A 23,337-nucleotide genomic window follows, 5' to 3' on the forward strand; every position below is an offset into this window, starting at 1 on the left:
AAGAGAGTTAGGAGGTTATACGTCTGGTCCAGGTAACAGGTGAGAGTAGTTGGATTTATTTAAGGTAGGGGAAGGCAGGATGGAGACAAGTGGGTAGATTTGAAATACACCCTGGAGGTTGAACTAGTATAGATTTAATGTAAATAATGTAATGTAAATAAGGTATAAAGAAAAGAGGGCCCAAAACTCATGACTGGGTTTAATGTATTGCAACACCGAGGATATATTCATTAAACCAAACTCTATTTACTTATTTTGAAAGTTTTCATATGTATTATATATGTGAATGATAAATATTCCTTATTATCCAAAGCTAATTTAATTGTGAATATTTATTTTCTAGGGGATTTTCTTAATAATTTACAATGCTGACATTTTCATAGTCTTTGGTAAATTGTAAATAATGGTAGTACACTTCTTAAGCTCCCTCAAGAAAGCCTATAATACTTTTAGCTCAAGTTATTTTTAAAAATAATAATAGCTAATATTTATTTAGTGCTTCATATGTACTAGACCCTGGTTCATGTCCAAATCACTAGACTATAGAACCCACCCAAAGCAGCATAACTCATTTATCTCCTCTCATGAATCCCTACTTCTAAACTTTGGTTCAGTGATCCTGTATTTTAAGATAAATTTTAGTGCCCTAAGTTCTACTATTCTTAGAGTCACCTCTAGAATGCTTCTTTAGCACAGTTTCTTTCTCCTGGATTTTCCTTGAAATGTCAGGAAATGGTAAGACCTGACCAACTTCTAAGATCTAAATGAGCCTCCCTATTCTGAGTTTCAGTAATCGAGCAGAATGCATGTTAATGGGCAGGTACCTGTTGTTAATAATGATAACGATGCCACGTATCAAATATCTGTTCCATTCCAGGCACTGCCCTGGAGCTGCACTGAACATGTGTCATTTCACTTAGTCTAAACTTCATACCAGCTCTGCAGATGAGGTGTCATTGGTCCATCACACAGACCATGCACAGATCAAATGATGTGCTCTCAGCCGCTCACCCAGTAACACCCTCAGTACAATATAAACTGGAGTAAACTGGAGGAGTAGAGAGAAGAGCAAGACAGTGGAAGGAGAAGGTGTGGCTAAAATGAAAGATTAGATTCACAACCATACAGATGCTCCTGATTTTAGGGGAGATGCTGATAAGCATGAAATGTCCCTTAAAGCATTCAGCCAAAAAGAAGAACACCAAGCAGTTTACAGTGGAAATGAGAGCAAATTTGCTCTGCTGTTTACATGGAAGGAAGTCAAGAGGTGGGGAAGAGAAAAACTCACTCACTGATATCTTCTTCTGAGGCCATTTCTTATGATTTTATTATTGTTTCAAAAATCAAAGACGGAAAATGCCCCTCCTCTCTTTCTCCCTTCCTGCATATATCTACACAGTGACCCTGTGGAGTCTTAATTCCCAAGGTATTTTACAGCCTAAATTATCACTCTAAAGGAAAACACAATATTACATACACAATCCTTACTTCTATCTGGCTAAACAACCTTTAAGAATCACACACACCCACACACAATCCCCCAAGTCATTTGAAATTTCTTTTATTTTCACACACTGGAAATCGGTGATAAAGTGTTATGACCAAGAATTCAGCAGTTGGATTCACTAACTATTTTTTTGAATGTCACTAAGAACACACCAAGAGAAAACTGAATTGTATAATTTAATCACCGGGGTTAATTATTTTCTTTGCTGGCCCTCTAAAGAAGAAATGGATGTAAACTCACAAATATCACACTTATTTTTCTTAGCAGAAGGGAAGCACTGGGCTGTGATTAAAAAGGCGTCATGTTGTTTCCTACAAAATGTGTAATGGGTCTTAACTTCAAGAATAAAAAAATGACCACACCCATTAACCGTGGTAAAAATCCCCTTTTAATTGGGTAGGCAGTTTCCAGAGAAATGTATACAGTAAGTTGAAATTACATATAAGTTAAATTGGTGTAGCTTTACTGCTGATAATAGGATATTCTTCACTTAAAGCACTTTCATCCTCCAAACATAGGGGAAAAAATGACTTTTAACTCTATAGTCTTTGCTAATTGCACATACCATTTCCCAAACATTCGCCTGTTAGAGATTCTGAGAAAACCTGCAGTGTGTACTTGTTTAATTTAACTTTGTTTGATGTAACATTTCCTAAATTGAGGGAACACAAAGGACTTCTTGTTTTGTGCTTTTCATTTTTGTTAGAATACTTAATAATAAAAAGACGGTTGGGGGGATGCTGCTGAACAAGAGTGTTTAGCCTTCATCTTTACGAGATGCCTCATTTGATGACGCAGTCCATTTAACTTTGTCCATTTTGTTCCTACTGAACTTGTAACCCAAATGTGTTTCACAAGGAGTAGCTACCAAAATATTTCAATTGCAATTTAGAACACTTTGTCATGTCTTAATTATAGTGCACTTAAAACTTCACGCATGGGAATAGCTTTTCGGAACCATAGGAATATAGATAAAATGAGAAAGAAGACTTGGAATCTGAGGGTTGTGCACAATCTTGTTGTTGTTGTTTTTGTGGGTTTTCTTTTGTCACAAGAAGGACTAAATGAAAGAGACACTTTTTTTTTCCCCACATATTCAACATTTAGGATGAAAATTCAATTCTGAGAGAGAAAACTATGCATTTCTTACAAATTTCTTAATGCTTAGTCCATGCCAACTAGTATGTAAGATACTGGGGACATGAAAATGACTAAGATACAACCCCTCCCCTTGAGGAACCAATCTGAGTTATACATAATTACAACTCACATTACGAACTCTATGGAAGCTGCCTGACCAATGCATTAAGTGTTAATAATGAAACTGACAAGAAGTTATAGAAACAGAGGGAAGGATGGAGGCTGTCACATCAGTGCAGGTTGTGTCAGATCTAACGATCCAAGAGCAGTGCACATGCATGACAGAGTGTCAGTTAAACAGAAAATCAAGGCAAGAAAAGACAGTGTTTATGAACTCAAGCATTTCCACGCAGGTAGCCGATGACCACATGTTGCCCCTAGAAGTTCCTCTGTGGCGTTACATTTAGCTTGTTCCTAACAAGGTGGTAGACTTCACTCCACACACATATGCCCATAAAAAGTCACTACAACTCAATAATAAAAAGACCAATAACCCAATTAAAAATGAGCAAAGGATCTGAATAGACATTTCTTCAGAAAATACATACAAATGGCCAATAATCCCACGAAAAAATACTCAACATCATTAGTCATCAGGGAAATTGAAAACAAACCTACAATGAGAAACCACCTCATACTCACTAGGCTGGCTAGAATAAAAAAAGTCAGCTATTAACAAGTGTTGGTGAGTATGTAGAGAAATAGAAACACTCATACATGGCTGGAGGGAATGTAAAATAGTATAGTAGCTTTGGAAAACAGGCTGGTAGTTACTCAAATGATTAAACATGGAGTTACCATACAACTCAGCAATTCCACTTCTAGGCATATACCCAAGAGAATTAAAAACATAGGTTCATGTCCATGCCACTCTCTCACTTCGTCCCAGTTTACCCTTCCCCCTCCCCGTGTCCTCAAGTCCATTCTCTACATATGCATCTTTATTCCTGTCCTGCCCCTAGGTTCTTCAGAACCAATTTTTTTTTTAGATTCCGTATATATGTGTTAGCACACGGTATTTGTTTTTCTCTTTCTGACTTACTTCACTCTGTATGACAGACTCTAGGTCCATCCACCTCACTACAAATAACTCAGTTTCGTTTCTTTTTATGACTGAGTAATATTCCATTGTATATATGTGCCACATCTTCTTTTTCCATTCATCTGTCAATGGACACTTAGGTTGCTTCCATGTCCTGGCTGCTGTAAATAGTGCTGTAATGAACACTGTGGTACATGACTCTTTTTGTAAAATAGCTAGCTAGTGGGAAGCAGTTGCATAGCACAGGGAGATCAGCTTGGTGCTTTGTGACCACCTAGAGGGGTAGGATAGGGAGGGTGGGAGGGAGACGCAAGAGGGAGGGGATATATGTATACCTACAGGTGATTCACTTTGTTATACAGTAGAAACTAACACAACATTGTAAAGCAATTACACTCCAATAAAGATGTTAAAAAAAAAATAGGTTCGGGCTTCCCTGGTGGCGCAGTGGTTGAGAGTCCGCCTGCCGATGCAGGGGACGCGGGTTCGTGCCCCAGTCCGGGAAGATCCCACACGCCGCAGAGCAGCTAGGTCTGTGAGCCATGGCCTCTGAGCCTGCGTGTCCAGAGCCTGTGCTCCGCAGTGGGAGAGGCCACAACAGGGAGAGGCCCGTGTACCGCATAAAAAAAAAAAAAAAAAAAAATAGGTTCACACAAAAACTTGTGCACAAATGTTTATATGGAACTATTCATAATAGGCAAAAGGTGGAGATAATGTCCATCAACTAATGAGTGGATGAATAAAACATGATATATCTATACAAATGGAATATTACTTGACCATAGAAGGAATGGAGTACCGATGTATACCACAAGGATGAACCTTGAAAATATTATGCTAAGTTAAAGAAACCAGTCACAAAACACAACATATTCTGATTTTGTTCATGTGAAATGTCCAGAATAGGGAAATCTACAGAGGCAGTAGATTGGTGGTTGCCTTAGGGCTGTGGGTAAGGTAGGGAGAAAGAGAGAACAAGAGGACAAGGGGATGACAGCTAAACAGTATGAGGTAATGAAAGTGTTCTAAAATTGGCTATGGTCAGATGGGTCACACACATCTGTATTACACTGAAACCATTAAATTGTACACTTTAAATGCAAAACTGTATAGTATGTGAATTTTAATGTATGATATTCAACAAAGCTGTTGTTTTTTTAAGAAGATGTCACGGGTAGGAGTTTATAAATTAATTAATTTATTTTTGCTGTGTTGCATCTTCGTTTCTGTGCGAGGGCTTTCTCTAGCTGTGGCAAGCAGGGGCCACTCTTCATCGCGGTGCGTGGGCCTCTCACTATGGCGGCCTCTCTTGTTGCGGAACACAGGCTCCAGACGCGCAGGCTCAGTAGTTGTGGCTCATGGGCCCAGGTGCTCCACGCCATGTGGGATCCTCCCAGACCAGGGCTCGAACCTGTGCCCCTGCATTAGCAGGCAGATTCTCAACCACTGTGCCACCAGGGAACCCAATAAAGCTGTTTTTTAAAGCATTAGGTGATAGAATTACTGTATTTTAAATACACATTTGTTGAGCAAATGAATAAATGAGTCAACCAATGTATAGACAGAAACTCCAAATGCTTTAATAGAGTCCACCATTTTAAGACTTGCGTTCTCAAGTTGGTGCTTTTTGCCCTTAGGTACACTGCCACCAAGTGGTAGTGGGACCGTTGGTCTTATAGTGTGAATTTCAGGTACATGAATATTAGGTAGTTTCCTGCTCAGATATACCAGATTATACTAAAGATGAATCCACACCTAACTATGTAAAGTTACTGAAATGAGTTTACCTAGATATATCAAATAATGTCAGAAAAAAAATTAGAAAGTATATAAGGAAACATCATCTTTCCTCCCTAGTGTTTAAAAATTGGCAAGCGCAATTGATGCTAACTCTTGCTAACTTTAATTAAAACACTCCTGTTTAATTTAGTTCAAGTCCTATCACAGAGTTAACGTGTACTTCTGGTACTTCAGGAAAAGTTTGGCATGAAATGCCCTTTTGGGCAGCTTTCTACCACTGTCAGAAGTTCTTCTAAACCACAGATGGTCACTTCAACTTGCTGAGATTGTTAGGGCTAATTAAAATCATAGTCTTAGATTGCCTTTTTTAATGCTCTGAATTAGTACACAGCCTTTGCCTTTCCCTCTGGGGCCTTTACTTCCTTCCTTATCTGTCCGAGAAAGAAAAAAAATTAGATCATAATCATCTCAAGGATAAATGTAAAACACTGTTCAAATTGTTTTCTCCAAAGGAAGAGGGAAGGAGAGTAGAGATCCACATAGTAGGCCTGCACATAAATATCTGTATAATAAATAAATAAATCCTACCACTAATCCAACTAGTATTTCCATAGGCGGGTATAATTGCAGTCGTAATCAAATAATTTTATTACTAACAGCCTGAGTTTACCACTTTTCTTCTTCTAATACCTATATGCATTCCACAGAATCTTCTAAACATCATCTTGGATAGAACTTTTGCATACTCTCTTGACAGTGGTGATCTCAGGTGAGGAAAGTAATTATGATAAGTAATCAACACAGTGATGGAAAGAAACAGCTAATATATGAATTTTAAAATTTTAATTCTGCCTTACTTTATGCACTTGTATCCTACATTTGGGATCATCTCCCTACATGGAAAAACTCTTAACTAACTTCAGTATGATCCATTTGGCAATTACCTGTGAAGGATAATCAATATAAACTTACCTAAGGCACAGCTTTTATGACTATGATCATTAAATGCATATGGGTGAGGGGGGGTGTCACTGCTAATAAAGGCCAATTATAGGTAGACATGAAATTTAAGGACTGCTACTTAGGCAGAAGCAGTAAATTCAGAAGAACTCCATTCAAACAGTTATACATTGTAATAAAAGAGTAAATATTAATTAACTAATATATTTTAGGGTAACTATTTTCCATTCATGGCTAAGAACATAAGCCTAAAACCCAACATGGGTGATCTACCAGCGAGTTTATAAAGGAGGTGATTGAACACCTTAATGGCAGGTGAATGTGCCACTTACTCTCCAAACAAATGGATGGGTCAATTTTCTGCTTGGCCAACTATCCATGCTGGGAAAGTAGCAGCAAATGATACATATGTTTCACAAAAAATTATAAAACTAAAGCATATGTAAAAAATAAAGCCATATCAATTTTTAATTATCATGTTTCCTTCCTTCCTTTCCTTTCCTTACTAGACATATCTGAGAGTTGATGGTGTGTATCAACATTTACATGCTTGTTGTAGTAAAGTGAATTTATAGAGCATGCCTAAGAGTCGATTTAGAAAACAAACACAGTTTTTTCATAGTTAATAATATATATATATATATATATATATAATTAAAATTTGGTCAGATAATTTAATATGATAGGATCTAAAGTGGTACCTTATACTTCAAAATTACTAAATAAAAAGATGATGATATTGAAGAAAAATAAGACAAGCAAACACTAAAATTATAAGGATAGTAGAACTACATAAAATCAATTGTATAAATGAAGAAATGGGTTTTGATTAATTGCTATTGTAAGAGGGAGTTTTGGGTTTTTTTGTTGATTTTTTTTTAACACTCCTGGAAATTGAAGATTGTCCATATTAACAATATGTAAGAAATGTTAGTAATATACTTCTCCATTGTAGCTCATGTCTCTGTAAAACTGATCAAGATTAACAGGTTAATGCATAGAACAACCACCCTTTTTGTAGTTGTATTAGTCTGTGGTTTACATTACAAAATACCACAGACTGTGTGGCTTAGACAACAGAAAGTTATTTTTTCTTAGCTCTGGAGGCTGGAAGTCTAAGATCAAGGTACCAGCAGGGTTGGTTGCTGGTGAGACCTGTTTCTGTAGCTTACAGATGATGGCTTTTCTCTGTGTCTTCTCATGGTCTCTTCTGTGTGTGTGAGCTGAGAGAGTGATCTGACATTGCTTCCTCTTCTTTTTATTTTTAAAAATTTTTTCCAGCACGTGATCAGCCCACCTGGCAGGAAACCCTTATGCTCATCCACAGGGGGTGTGTCAGGGTCATGGTGGGGGGGGGGGCAGATTCAGGCCTTAGGCAGTGAATGCATGGCAGCCTGACTCCCTCCACTGTCTCATACTTGGTCACTGCCACAGTCACTGAAGGCTGTCCTATTTGGAAAGGGACCAGTATGGATCCCCTGAAACCTGCAACCCTTGCAACTTTTCCACTGTCCACATTACCAATGACCAGGGCACAGGCAGCCTGTAATCACTTCAAACCCAGGGCTGCTGAGACTGGAGACCAGGGTCAGAAGACTACAGCTATGGCCGGACCCACTCTCATTCTTTTATAAAGCCTCACAGGAATCAGCAATGAACCAGGCACAGAGGGCACTCAATAAACACCAGGTGCCAGGAAGCATCTAAAAGGTGGCGGGGGGGAGGCAGTGTGGGAAAGCTCCAGAGTTTGGAAGGGACAGGGTGGTCTACTGCCATACCACCCTGAACACACCCCATCTCCTCTTCCTCTTCTTATAAAGACATCATTTCTATTGGATAAGGGCCCCACCCTTACGACCTCATTTACCTTAATTACCTACTGAAAGGTCCTCTCTCCAAATACAGTCAACATATAAATTTGGGGGAAACAATTCAGTGCATAACAGTGGTGTAGGAAAAAAACAAGAGTCTCGATGGAGAGCTTATGAAATATTTTGATAGAAAGTCAGATACTTTATGTACAATGCACATTCAATTGTATTTCACATATTTAAAACTCAGATGAGCCTGAGAACAAACCAAGAGTTTGAGTGGCCAAGACAAAAAAGACACAGCATCGGTTTTTAAGTTTCTCACAATCTAGCTGGGAAGAAAGAATGACTAGCAGGCCATAGAGGCACAGAGGAAAGTAAAAAATATAAAATGCTTCATGAATTTGGATATCATCCTTGTGCCACAAACCTAATTTTTTGTCTATGTTTCTAGATATTTCTAAATCTAAATTCAGATTTAAATTTAGAGATTTCTAAATTTCTAAAAAAACCTATCTCTGTGTATTGTTAGGACATCATTATGTGATTCCTCCACAATTTGTGAGAATTATGCAGGGACCAGTTGTTGCTATGGACATTTTATAGATGAGGAAAACTGGTTATGAAGAGAATACATGGGATGTTTCAATATTTGTGGCATTTTATTTTAGTTTGTTTTTGCTTAATCTTTGCAACTACACTCTAGGCTTCTTATGAGGGATGGAAGAGCATCTTACATTTCTTTATTTCCCGGAGCACCCAAATCTGTGCCTTGCTATTCTGGAACCCTTCTCTCCCAATTCTCATATCCAAGTAGTCATCAAATCCTATGACGAAGTAATTATCATTCTTTACAAAAGAAGGGACTGAGGATTAGAGAGTTAGATAACTAAACAAGATGAAAAGTTGGTAAGCCACAACTCAAAAATCTTTCCGTATCTCTCCATTACCCTTAAGATAAAAATCTAACCACATTAGCAACATAGTCAGGATCTATACCATTTTTCCACTCCACCATCAGATTCCCTCTGTACCCATAACCACTCCCCCTTCTCCATCCCTTGCTTATCCCTAAACCTTTGCCCACTTCCTTCCCCCTGCCCAGAAGGCTCTCCTTCCATCTCTCCTCCCAGTGTCCTAGCCCCAACTCCCATTCTTTCATCTTTGTTGAAATCTTTATTCAGGGTCCCACACCTCCCTCTCTCCCAACTGTTCTTTGACTTTTTCAGTAATTGCCTACTTCTTGTCTGTTTACCTAACTAGTCTTTGAGGCCTGGATCTGTGTCATATGTCTCTCTATGCCCAGAGAGTACTTGAAAGAGTATACAAGAGACACCCAGCAGTTCGATGCTACTTTACTACTAATACTGTGGCTCAGTTGTCTACCTGGGACTAGAAACTGTAATTGGTTGGCTCATTGTATATACACCCAGCCATCTCTTTTATTGTCCAATAGCATTTTCAGAAGAAAGTGAGCTACTACGGTGGAATTTTCTAACCCATGACATTACAGAATTATATTTTTTAAACAGGGGTCTTTAACTTCCCCCATGTATCTTAATCTGCTCTCAACTCACGTTTAAGATGGTTTTTCTAAAACTTTCTGAATAGCTTTGTCTATGATCTAATTATTTGCAAAATCAATACATTATTTAATGGTTGAGATAACCATAAGCATTTGAGAGAATATGGGACTAGATTTTGAAGAGAAATTTTCTTAGAAATAGAGAATATGTGTATATTATGTGTATGCATGTACATATACATATGTATATATGTATATATACATGTATATATATTACATATTTTGAAATATAATTTAATATTCTGAATCCACCACCATTAGGCTTAAAGAACATATCTGTATAAGGCGAATATGCTCAGGTCAGTAGAGAAAGCTCTTCTGAACACATTCCTAAAGGGTTACACATGGATCCCAGCCACCTCAAGGAGGAGTATCAGGAAGGGGTAATACCTGTCTCAAAGGACTTCTTTTCAAAGGTGTTTACTTGGGAGAAGCATAAACTCAAACACCACATGAAGTAACACGTGCCACTTGTCGGGTGGAAGATATGAACTCTTCGGTTTCACTTCAAGTTTTCAATTATGTGTAAAAGACCGACCCAGCAGAATTATTTGTGTCCTACAAAGCCAGTTTGTGACACTTCTAGCCAACCTAAGGCAAATAACTGAGAAAACCTACACACAAAGGTCAACTTTCAACAGCATATTGCTTGTATTGCTACAGACTGCTTTAAAAGAAATTCTAGAATCTTTTCTGGAAAATTCAAAAATACTTTCATTTTCTCATTGATGTTAGACCTAATGGCTTTTACTGAAGACTGAACTTTCCACCCATCTCCTTCTGAGTGCATATGGACAAGGGTGCACAGGCTTTGTCCAAGGTCAAGCAATTTATTGATTAAAGATCAAATACCTTTTTAACATATGCATTTCTGCATTGCTTTGGACAATGAATCAATTGAGACCTAAGGCAGTGGTAAATCTCCTCAATGCTTATTAAGTGTTGTCTTGATGTGTGCAGGGAGGTGTGCGTGAGGGTACGGGTAGATGGAGAAAAGGATGTATTTATGTTCAGAAACGGTGATTATAGCTCTTGAGCCAGAAATCTGGACATTTTGAAAATAAGAATTGACAGAATACCATTCTTTAGATCCCTGTTAAAAACTAGAGTTTAAAAAAATAATCATGGCTTTAGTGATTTAAACAAAATATAAGCTCGCAACGGTATTCAAAGAGCCTCCCTCTGGATCCTCATCTCCACAGTTCTCCTGTCACCATTGGTTTAGGCTCTATCTTTTACGAAAGCAGAGACTATCAACTCTTCACAGCTTCACCGATCCCATGTTTACATGCAGTATGGAAAAAAACCTTACTCAGAAGTCTTGAAGGTACCTGACTATGAATTTGTAACTATATTGCAAGGGCATAAAGCCAGACTTCAATCCTTTGTGTAGCCTTTCTGGAACCCAGTGCAATGCATGTACTCAAAAGAGGTCTACCCTTACTGTATTGATGGTTATTCTTATAGGTCAGAAACATTATATAAATGGTTATTATTAACCATACATTTATTTAATTTATTTCAGACAAGGTTGTCCTTAATCTAATCTAATATAGATTTCTTCAATAGGTTTACATATTATGGAACTTTCAATTTTCATTTTAGAATGTAAATGCTTTAAATGATATTTAACGGACATTAACTCTGAAACTCTTGAGGAAGACCAGAGAATTTCTCTTTATCTTGTTGTATATAAAATTATATCCTACTTGAATAGTCTGTTAGTTCATGCCAGTTCACACTCAAAGGCAATCTAAGTGCAAGAAAGAACCATGAGTTAAAAGGCAAAACAAGAGTCTGATAAAATCCATGATTAAAGCACAAGCTTGGATTTTTTTGTGGAATTTTATCTTATGAAGAATTTAAATTACACTTAAATTCTTAAAAATGACGAAAACCAAATTTAAGTAACACTGATAATGAAGGTATTTTTTCCTTAAAAAAAGTAATAAATTCTATTTTCCATATGAACTCAGTCCTGCAGGATGAACTTAAGCTTATATCAGGATAGTCAAAGACTATATCAAAGATTTTGCTATATCAACACTTATTTTAAAACCAGGGCAGAATAGCTAAAACAGTGTTACAACCACATCCTAAATTAAACCATGCCTTCTACAATAGTTATAAGTCATATTAAGTCTGTGGGAAATCCTTAAAATGTATACGCAGTTACCAAGAGGATTCAAGAAAGAAAGGAAGGAAGGAAGGGGGACAACCAAGATACAATCACAGCTCTATATTTAAAATTTAATAATGCCTCTAATTTACATATTCAACATGTAATCTGTAACTAGATTTTTAGAAATAGAATGGTGCATTTAGAATAAAAATGGAAGTCTAAAGGCAACAAATCCAGCAGCCATAAAGAGAAAGATGTGGTACCCTATATGAAACTTAAAACCAAGCCAAACCAAACCCAAAACAACAACAAAATACACACACACAGAGCATATAGAACATTATTACTGTTCTCCTATATAAAGAATTCTTGCAAATAAACCAGATAAAGATGACTATTTCAATAAATTTATGAAGATCAAAAAAGATTGATAGGGGCTTCCCTGGTGGCGCAGTGCTTGAGAGTCCACCTGCCGATGCAGGGTTCGATGCCCCGGTTCGGGAAGATCCCACATGCCGCAGAGCGGCTAGGCCTGTGAGCCATGGCCGCTGAGCCTGCGCGTCCAGAGCCTGTGCTCCACAATGGGAGAGGCCACAACAGTGAGAGGCCCGCATAACGCAAGAAAAAAAAAAAAAAAAAAAAAGATTGACAGTAAGTCACAAAATATAAAATGCAAATATCCAGTAAAACTACAAAAATAATCTGAATTTTATAGGGATGTAAATTAGAACAAAAAGACTCAATTTTATAAAATTGTTAGACAGGCAAATAATAGAAAAATGCACCCTTGTGAGGGGCAAACTCTTGCATTGCTGGTGAGAGTATAAATTTTTCTTTGATTTATTTCCTCAGGATATAAGCAAATAAATGACAAAAATATATAAGGATAAATTAGTGTTTGCTTTTTTAAAAAATAAAATTTTGAAACAAGATAATGCTCAACAATCAAGGCCTGGAGAACATACATACGTGCATAGTAACACACAGAGGAAGATGCCATGAATGTCAAAATATGTGCATATATGTACGTCTATACACATATTTCTTGGCTAGTTTATCCTCAGAAATCAGTATTTATATACATTTGATTTAGATATCAATGAAGCATTACATGTCTCAATATGTGCATTAATTTGGTATAAAATTAGACCTCAGGCGTTTGCAGTTAGAGGTTTAGCTCTGATCACCACAAATTCTAGCTCATTCCATAACCACATTTGCCTTACAATCAATCAGTAATACACATTACAAGGTTATTGCTATGGTAGCTGTTCTGTTACTGTACTTTGATGTTACAAATGTAGAAGTTCTTTGTTTCACAAAAAAACTTCCATATAAAATGAGTAAATTAAATTGTTGCCATTTTAAAGTTAGCTGATATTTTAGTTAGAATAATGCTACCTCTAAAACCAAATAATTAGAGTCCTTTGCCTATTCTCAGCTTAATATTTACAGTTTGATCAAAGAACAAACAACTCCATTGCCTCACTCATCGTATATGTTATTACCCTGTGTCCAGATGAAAGCATTTTCTGAATACACTTTAAAGCAGAATGTAAACTTTAAAGCAAAATGGACAGCATAATAATATTATGATATAGGTTAGCAGGTATAATCAGTATACCACACCTTTTCATCCTTACTGAGTAACTTCTTAAGAAGCCTATGATTTTACCTGGATTCTTTAAATGGTAAAAAGATTTATTCCAGAGGAAAAAATTCAAAGGCTGATAAACAAGTTTTTGGTGTTGTTACAGGAAAAAATCAATTGATTTTTCAAATGTTAAGGCACTTTCTCTAAACTACATGATTCAAATGAAACTGGCTAAAAGAAACCTGGTGGATAATAAAACATTTTGTTTGACTGAGGAGCTACCGCATATAAGAATTATTTATTTGCAGTGATAACATAGTGACCCTACCTAACTCAATTTAATGAACTTACATTTATTTAAATTAGATTCTTGCTATGCAGGTTTTCTTTAGATGTATTTGATTTTAATGGTTCACTTTCAACATAACATCTATAGCATTTCCATATTAACTGAACAATTTTACCAACACATCTGAGTTTAATGTCAGAAACCCTGTCATCTCAAATGACATTTAACTTTTCTACTCAAGTACCTATTTTTTTATACAATGTCTCTCATTCACTTCTTCATTTATTTCCCCCAGATATTTTGGAACCTCTCATTTGCTATTTACCCCTTTTTTTAGATAATAATTTTTGTTAAGTTTCAGTTATGTAGTGGGAATAATTAGACTAAGAGTGATCTATCTGGATTTTAATCAATGAGCGAGTATTCAAATACTACATTTAACCTCTGTGCAATTAATCAACGTAGAGCAAGCATATGTGTGGAGTATTGGGGCTTTGCAATTTCACACTAATAAACATAGGAAGCAATTTGGTGATAAGCATTTATAAGCATTTATAGCATTGTACATTGAAGGGTACAATGTAAACTCATCTCAAGCCGTTAACTTACCCAAGACCATGAGCTCTGCAGAGGCACTAATATTCTCATTCTTATATGTGACAACACAGGTGTAAGTTCCACTGTCATCATCTGTCACATTGGAGATAAGCAAGTTGCTTCCACCCAATAAAGAATACTTCTTGGACCTGTAAGACAGAAGACATATGACATTAGAGAGTAGATTTACATATATCTATATCAGGCAAGGTATTCAAAGGTTTAACTGAACTCCACAAAAGCTCAATTTATAAAACTGGAGAAACAACTCTATTTCACGGGAGCTTGATAACACTGCATTTATGTTCAAAAATCCCTTCAAGGTAAACCACTCCCTTTGGAATACTGTGCGCTGTGATCAAAGAAATGAAGCAGATTGAACTTGGAACTAATGTTAGTACTGAAAAGAAACGGAAAGATAATTTGGCTCACTTTGGATTTGAGCACCGCCAGTCCAAAGAGGTAATTACCCACAGTGGAAGTTCACGTCCTATATCCTGACATCCGATTTAGTAATCTTTGTACAGAGTCACGTCATAGTGCACTGTGCATGCCTGACCATATTCAGAGAACACATCTTCACATGCGGAAGCTCCAGCTGGATTTATTGCATATTTCAGTATTCTCAGAAGTATTGTGATACCATACTATGTATTGTTGTTATATAAATAAACACTTAAGGTAGATGAAACTTAAAGATAAACTTATTGCCTATGAACCTATCTTACCATAGAATATAAATGTTCTATTTAGAACACCAGATCTCAAAATCAATGAAATTAATTTCTTAAGTGAAATCTAATCCATTCTCATCAGAATGTTTCAGACTCGGTATTCCATTCTATTAAGAGTTTACTTTCTAAGTATGCCTTAATATTAATGTACAGTAATTTAAAGCCAGCCAAATTCTTCTGTCTTACCTTGAATATTTGTTATAGCCAGGATGGTGAGAGATATAATCAGAGCTAAAAAAAAAAAAAAAAAAAAAACCTGCACAGACCCTATCATGGCATGCTGTACATTCGAATGCAGAAAGTTGGTTTCTTAAGAAGAATTTCACTCTCTACACCACTTCTTCGGGATGAGATCCTCCAAAGTATCTTTGCTGAAGCCTCTGTTGTTAGGATCATCTCAAGAGCAACACTGACTTTCTAAATTTCCTTTTAGAATCGATCTCATGGATTTTGACTCTGTTCCCCATTCCTTTATCCCAGTGGGTATGTGTCTTTTATATACTGTCTAATGCCAAGGAATGTGGAAAGAATATTCAATTATTATCAAAAACCCTAGTATTACTAGGTACTTACATCAAATTAGAGAAAGATAAATAGTAACATATGCTTCACAAAAGTCCTAAATTTATAATACCTGAGTTGGATGACTTCCTCTCCTCGTAGCCAGGTAAAACTTGGGGGAGGATAGCCAGAAACACAACACTCCAGGATAGCATCTTTTCCTTCAATGGCTACTACATTTGATGGTCTTTGCAGAAAATACAGTTGCCTATGCAGTCCTGGGTCTGTGGAAAAAAGCATAGGGTCACATCTTTTATGAAAAATGATGTATCTGGAACTGTTTTTTTTTTTTTTTTTCTAACAAGACACTGTGATGAAGAGGAAGGAAAGAAACATGGAAAGATGCCAATGAAACTAATAAAATAGACTCCTAGAAGTTTTTCCATGCCTAGTTTCTAGGATTAGGATATTAGAATAGTCTTATCTGTTGTTGACATCATGGTATAAGGCAAAGGGAAAAAGCTTGAGACTACAAGTCACTCGTGTGGGCTACAGTCCTTGTTGACTTGTCATCAAAGAACAAGACAGTATCAGTACCTTTTTGATATTTTCAGAGTGCCTGCCACTAATATCTATTCCACCTCCTTCTGCTTTGTTTATTGCTTCTGTGGCTTGGGAAGTAAGATTAGAAAAACATGTTAGAATTGTGTTAAAAATCTGTTGTTGGGCTTCCCTGGTGGCGCAGTGGTTGAGAGTCCGCCTGCCGATGCAGGGGACACGGGTTCATGCCCCGGTCCAGGAGGATCCCACGTGCCGCGAAGCGGCTGGGCCCGTGAGCCATGGCCGCTGAGCCTGCGCGTCTGGAGCCTGTGCTCCGCAGCGGGAGAGGCCGCAACAGTGAGAGGCCCGCGTACCCGCAAAAAAAAAAAAAAAAAAAAAAAAAAAAATCTGTTGTTTTCAAAATAAAAGTTTCTTTTTTTATAACAAAAACTTTGTTTTTTTATAACAATAAGTTATGAAGGTTTAATTTAGGCTGTTTTCAACTTAATGAGTTAAATGGAATTAGCATACAGTCTTTCATTTTGCAAACTCAAAGCAATCGTGAAGCAAAGAAAATGAGGCAAAGAAATCTTCAAAACCAGGACTGGGGTGGCTGAAGAAATGCCAAAGGAGGTTAGATCTAACTAGGTCCTACTGGGGGCCATGGGTGATCAGAGAGGAAGAGAGGTGGGAGAAGACCTGGGACACGTTTTAGCATTGCTGTTAATCTTCCTTGGTTGGACCCAAGTCCACACAGGTTGATCACAGATGAATAAAAGAATTCCAGTTCTCCAGTTAATAATAGTTGGGAGAGTAATTGTCAGCTAAAATACTCTGCGAGAAGAAAGAGAAATTCACACTTTCTCAGTCTTGTCACATCTGTTTCTGGTTGATAACAGCAACAAAAATAAATATTCTTCACAATGAAAATATTCAAAGAATTTTCAAAATGTGTTAATCTTTATTAAACCAATATTGTAGATAAAGTGTCTCAAAATTTTTCAAAATTGCTGCCAGTTTGTGTAATAACCTTTCCTGAAAGTGACTTTTCAAATCAAATGAAAATGTTCTGAAGGAAAATGAAATCCCGGATGTGGAGAAAAGGGAACCCTCCTGCATTGTTGGTGGGAATGTAAATTGGTGCAGCCACTATGGAGAACAATAAGGAGGTTCCTTAAAAAACTAAAAATAGAGCTGTCATATGATCCAGCAATCTCACTCCTGGGCATACAACCAGACAAAAGTATAATTCAAAAAGATACATTTACAGCAGCACTATTCACAATAGCCAAGGCATGGAAAACAACCTAAATTTCCACTGACAGATGAATGGATAAAGAAGATGTGGTACATATATATAATAGAATACTACTCAGCCATAAAGTAGGATGAAATAATGCCATTGCAGCAACATGGATGGACCTAGAGATTATCATACTAAGTGAAGTCAGACAGAGAAAGACAAATATCATATGATATCACTTATATGTAGAATCTAAAATATGACACAAATGAACTTATCTAGAAAACAGAAACAGACTCACAGACATAGAGAACAGATTTCTGGTTGCCAAGTGGGAGGGATGGATTGGGAGTTTGGGATTAGCAGATGCAAACTATTATATATAGAATGGACAAACAACAAGTTCTGCTGTATAGTACAGAGGACTATATTCAATATCCTGTGATAAACCATAATGGAAAAAATATGAAAGATAATGTATATATATATGTATAACTGAATCACTTTGCTCTATAGCAGAAATTAACAGTGTAAATCAACTACACTTCAATAAAATAAATTTAAAAAAATAAAATAAAATCCCAGAAATGGACAGGTTCACAAAATGTGCATTAATAAATAGCTATCTTGGGCTCCCCTGGTGGTGCAGTGGTTGAGAGTCTGCCTGCTGATGCAGGGGACACGGGTTTGTGCCCAGGTCCAGGAAGATCCCACATGCCGCGGAGCAGCTGGGCCCGTGAGCCATGGCCGCTGGGCCTGCGCGTCCTGTGGCTCCACAACGGGAGAGGCCACAACAGTGAGAGGCCCGCGGAACGCAAATAAATAAATAAATAAATAAATAAATAAATAAATAAATAAATAGCTATCTTTATAATGGAGGCCTATTCATCAAATGTTTCAGCTACATATACTGTATAACACTACATTATTATAGAAAACATCAAATAAAACCTATATAATTTTATCTTCTAGCTGTAAGAAAATTTGCCTGGGACCTATGTGTAATACTACTTATTCATCCATGAAAGAGCCAAAATTTCAACTCAATTATATTTTCTTTTGTCAGAAAATCATGTAACACAAAATGGTTATTTTTTAAAAAAATATTTTTATATTTTATTTTAATTTACAAAAGATGAATGAATAGTACAGAGTTCCTACATACTAGTTTCCCCATCCCTGGCATTGAGTTTCTCCTACTATTAACACCTTACATTAGTGTGGTACAGTTGTTACAATGAATAAAGTGATATTGATACATTATTATTAACTCAAGTCCATAGTGTAGCTTAAGGTTCACTCTTTGTGTTGTCTAGTTCTATGGATTTTGTCAATGCATAACATCATATATCTAATATTACTGTAGCATACAGAATAGTTCTGCCACCCTAAAAAAATCCCCTGAGCTTCACTTATTCATCTCTTCCCCACCACCTACATCTCAAACTACGAGCAATCACCGGTGGTTTTACTATTCCTATAGTAGAGCCTTTTCCAGAATATCATATAGTTGGAATTATATAGTATATAGACTTTTCAGATTGATTTCTTTCACCTAGCAATTATGCATTTGGGGTTCCTCCATGTCTTTTTGTAGTTTGATAGCTTATTTATTTTTATTGCTGGATATTTTTCTATTGTACCAAAGTTTCTTTATTCATTCACCTATTGAAAGACACCTTGAGTGCTTCCAGGTTTGGTAACTATGAACAATCTGCTATAAATGTCCATGCGCAGATTTTTTTCTAGACAGAACTTTACAACTTAATTCAGTAAATACCTTGGAGCATGATTACTAGATTATATGGTAAAACTATGTTTATCTTTCTAAGAAACTCCCCAACTCTCTTCCAAAGTGGTTCTGCAATTTTACATTCTTATCAGCAATGCATGAGTGTTCCTGTTGTCCATCCTCATAAGCATTTACTGTGGCCATTTTTTTTTTTTTTTTTGGTTTTAGCCACATTAACAGATATTCAGTTGAATCTTATAGTTGTTTTAACTTGTAATTTTCCAATGACCTAAGACATTGAGCACATTTCATATGCTTAGTTTCTATCTATGTATCTTGCTCAGGTGTCTGTTAAGATCTTTTGCCAATTTTTTAAATTGGTTTGTTTTCTTACTGCTGAAATTCAAGCATGTGTCGTATATTTTGGATACAAGTCCTTTATCCAAATGTGTACTTTGCAAATACTTTCTCAGTCTGTGGCTTGTTATTCTCTTAGCATAGTCTTTTACAGAGCAAAAAGTACTAATTTTCACAAAGTCCAACTTATTCTCATAACATTATCGTTTACGGAGCAAGAAGTACTAATTTTCCCAAGGTCCAACTTTCATGCATTATTTTATAGGCAATGTATCTAAAACTTCATTGTCAAACCTAAGATCACCTAGATTTTTTCCTGTATTTTAGAAGTTTTTTCTTAATAGTTTTGTGCTTTATGTTTAAGTCTATCATCCAACTGGAGATTTTGTGGGGTATTTTTAATGAAAGGTATAAGGCCTGTGTCTAGATTGGTTGACTATATTTCTGTGGGTCTATTTCTGAGAGCTCTGATTGTTCCATTGATCTATTTCCCTATTACTTTGACAATATAACAATATCTTGACTATTGCAGCTTTATGAGTTACCGTCAGACAGTGTGAATCCTCTGACTTCCTTCTTTAGTATTGTATTCACTATTCTGATTCTCTTGTCTTTCCACGTAAATTTTAGAATCAGCTTATTGATATATACAAAATGGTGGGATTTTGTCTGTATCTTACAATATTAATAGTTTAGGCATCACTTGGCACAGTGCCAGGGAAGAAGCATCTGCTATTTTTAGACAGAGCATATATATTCTAGATTACTTCAATCTCAACCTGGTCCATTCAGTTATACGTTTATTATCTTTGCTCCTCCATAGACATTGGAACCTGATCATATGTGTCACCCTGATCATACATATGGAAATGTCAGTTTTTGGCAGAGAAATCTGGTTCCATTTCTCCAAAGATATTTCTCTGTAATTATCCAATCTAATAAATTCTAATATTATGGAAGTTCCCCCCAAAAGCTAATGGAAATGGTCTTTAATAGTAAATAGTTCATATGTTTCACAACATTGTGACAGATTCAATATGATCACAAATTGTTTGAGCTCCTTCAGTTCAGAGTTGAGGTTCTACTTTCCTATGATTTAAATCTGGCCTGGCCCCGTGTCTTGCTTTGACCAACAGAATGTGTTGGGAATTATACTGATGAGTTCTGGACACAAGGCTTCAAGAAGCCATACAAGTTTCTGCCATGGGTCTTTATGAAACGACCATGTTGGTCTAGCCAACTGGAGGATGAGAAGGCACGTGGAGGATGACTGAGTTTCGCAGCCAAAACCAGCACCAACTGACAGACATGAGAGTGAGGCCGTCTTAACACTCCCACCTTGGTCAAATATGCCCGAGTGAATCAAAGTGAAACCAGCAGAGGAACAGCTGAGATAAACTGCAGAACTATAAGAGATAAAAATTTAAGTCACTACATTTTGGAGTGGTTTGTTGTAAGCAATAGATAACTGAAATATACACATGAATGAAAACAAAACTAATCCATCCCAGCTATTTAAAATATTTAAAATACCAAGTAACCTTTTTGGTTGCTGTTATTTTTAGTTTGGCCTTTGGTTTCTGTTTGTTTTTTTTTTTTTTTCACTATTAGGGTGATTCTGGCTATTTAAAGAAACATGATTAATCTTGATGTATCCCTTATTTTTCTCCATTATAGTGTGATTTTATTTTTTTAGAAGAACATCAAGAAAATGTATTTAAGTTTTAAAATGGGGAGGACAGAGATACTATTGCCAAGGTTACATTTGTATGATAAAATTGTGGGTAGTTTTTATTTCCATCTTTGGATTTTTCTGTGTTTTCTAAATTTTTTTAAAAAGAACATATATTATTTTAGAGTAAAGAGTTATTTTAAACTCTGGTGTTGCAAAGTGGATGGAAATTATACAAGAAACAAAGAAATTATAAAAGCTAATGACTAAAACACAAGGCAAATATTGAAGAGCAAATGAAAATTCTCCCTCCAGGCTCCATAATAATATAGATGAAAAAGCCCTGGGGGGAGTGAACTTAAGATTCTAGGTCATGACCTTTGTTGACTAAATTGATTTTAATTGAACTATGATGGAATTAGTAATTATTCATAAAAATAATTTTTGTTCTTGCTACATGGCCACTGATTATTCAGAACCAAATGGAGTTACTCAGCTAATATGAATATGAAAAAAAATCCAGTAAAATAATAAACATGATTTCATCAAGGAAATGGCATATAATACCAGTCTGAAATGTTCTATTTCATAAATCTGTGGTAGGTACACAAATGGTCATTTTATTTTTATTCTTCAAACTGACATATGTTTCATATACTTTTATGCATGTGTAATATGTTTTACAATTAAAAGACGGGAGGGATATGCAAGGGTGGATTCTAGGAAACATATTTGGCAATAGTTTTAAAATCAAACCAGAAAAAAATGACTTTTCTTCTAATGTAAATTTTTATATTAAAAATTTCAAAAGCAGACCTCTTTCATATGATGCTCACGGAAGTGAATGCACACACTGTCACAACTATGTTTTCTAAATGGATTACAAGCAGTCATGATTTGCTTGGACTAAAACCCAGTTTAGCTTTTTCCTGTTGGGAGGTAAATGTTAGCCTGATTCTCTGATCTGATCTCATTGTCATGCTAGTAGAGGTACAGCTAATCCTCCGCACAGAGGAAGAGGGTGGTACATAAATAAAGAGAAAGCAGTCATTACAGTGATGCAGATCTTTGACATACACAGATCGCATTAAATTCTAGCAACACCTTATGGCAACATGCTGCTTTTACTTATGCTTTTCTTTCTTTTTTCCTTCCACCTTTTCTCCTTTCCTCCCTTCCTCCTTCCTTCCTAACTTTTTAAATAGTAAATTTGGCCTACTTTGGCTTAATCTATTATCTAAGTTAGAGAGGACTGATCTACAATCATCAGGAAAATGAATAATGTAAACAGTGGATCTCAACCTGTTTGGTCTCAGGAACCATTTGTATTCTTACAAATTATTGAGGCACACAAAGAGCTTTTGTTTATGTCAGTTATAGCTATAAACAGTTACCATATTAAAAATCAAAACAGAGATTAAAATATTTATATTAAATATTCACACCTCACCAAAAATAGTATTTAAAAAAATAACTATACTTTCCAAAATAAAATTATTAGTAGTACCTTTTATTTCTGTACATTTTTAATGTGTCTTAAAGGAAAATAACTAGATTGTGTCACTTTCTGCATTCGCTTTGTTCTGATACGCTGATTTGGATGAATTACATGAAAATAATCTGACCTCAAATAGATATGTAGTTGGAAAAGGGAGGTGTATTTTTAATAGCCTTTTCAGAGAACTGTAGATTTTATCTTTTAAGACTGCACCAAAACTCAATAAGTAGTTTCCTGAAAGTTAGTTGTAATGTGAAATCTGACACCATATCAATAAACATTTTGTGTTATGTTATATAAAAATCCCTTGGTCTATCTTGCCCACGCTTAATTTAGTCACATCAATCAATGGTCATTTGGAATGGTACACTGAATGGGACATATCTTCCAAATGTTGACACATTTCATTATACAGTATCACAAAATCTCATTTGTTACTCTCACCACCAATCCCATCAGAAAGGCCTTTTAATACTGCAAAGCTGTCAAGATCCCCGTGGCAGATACAAGATTTCCAAATTTCTAATTTTGTCTTAAAAGCATGAACTTCATCCTTGGGAGCAAATACTATTTTCCTTGCACTGACTGCCTCACTTCATTCATTTTTGGGAAAACATCTAACTAGTACTCAAGTCTGAATAGCTACAGTTTTCCTGCTGATGGTCCTTTCAAG

The 23,337-nt window shown here is 36.1% G+C and overlaps 1 protein-coding gene across 1 annotated transcript in view; it reads right to left on the reverse strand.

The window, feature by feature from the left end:
• The window catches only part of DCC (DCC netrin 1 receptor), a 1,189,680-nt gene that overhangs the window by 621,185 nt on the left and 545,158 nt on the right, over positions 1-23,337 (reverse strand). The window contains 2 exon segments of the mRNA XM_007471661.1: positions 14,400-14,536; positions 15,756-15,906. Of these exon segments, the coding sequence (XP_007471723.1) occupies positions 14,400-14,536; positions 15,756-15,906 (288 nt within the window).

This window comes from Lipotes vexillifer, unplaced genomic scaffold (genome assembly GCF_000442215.2).
Source record: "Lipotes vexillifer unplaced genomic scaffold, Lipotes_vexillifer_v1.1 scaffold195, whole genome shotgun sequence".
NCBI lineage: Eukaryota > Metazoa > Chordata > Mammalia > Artiodactyla > Lipotidae > Lipotes > Lipotes vexillifer.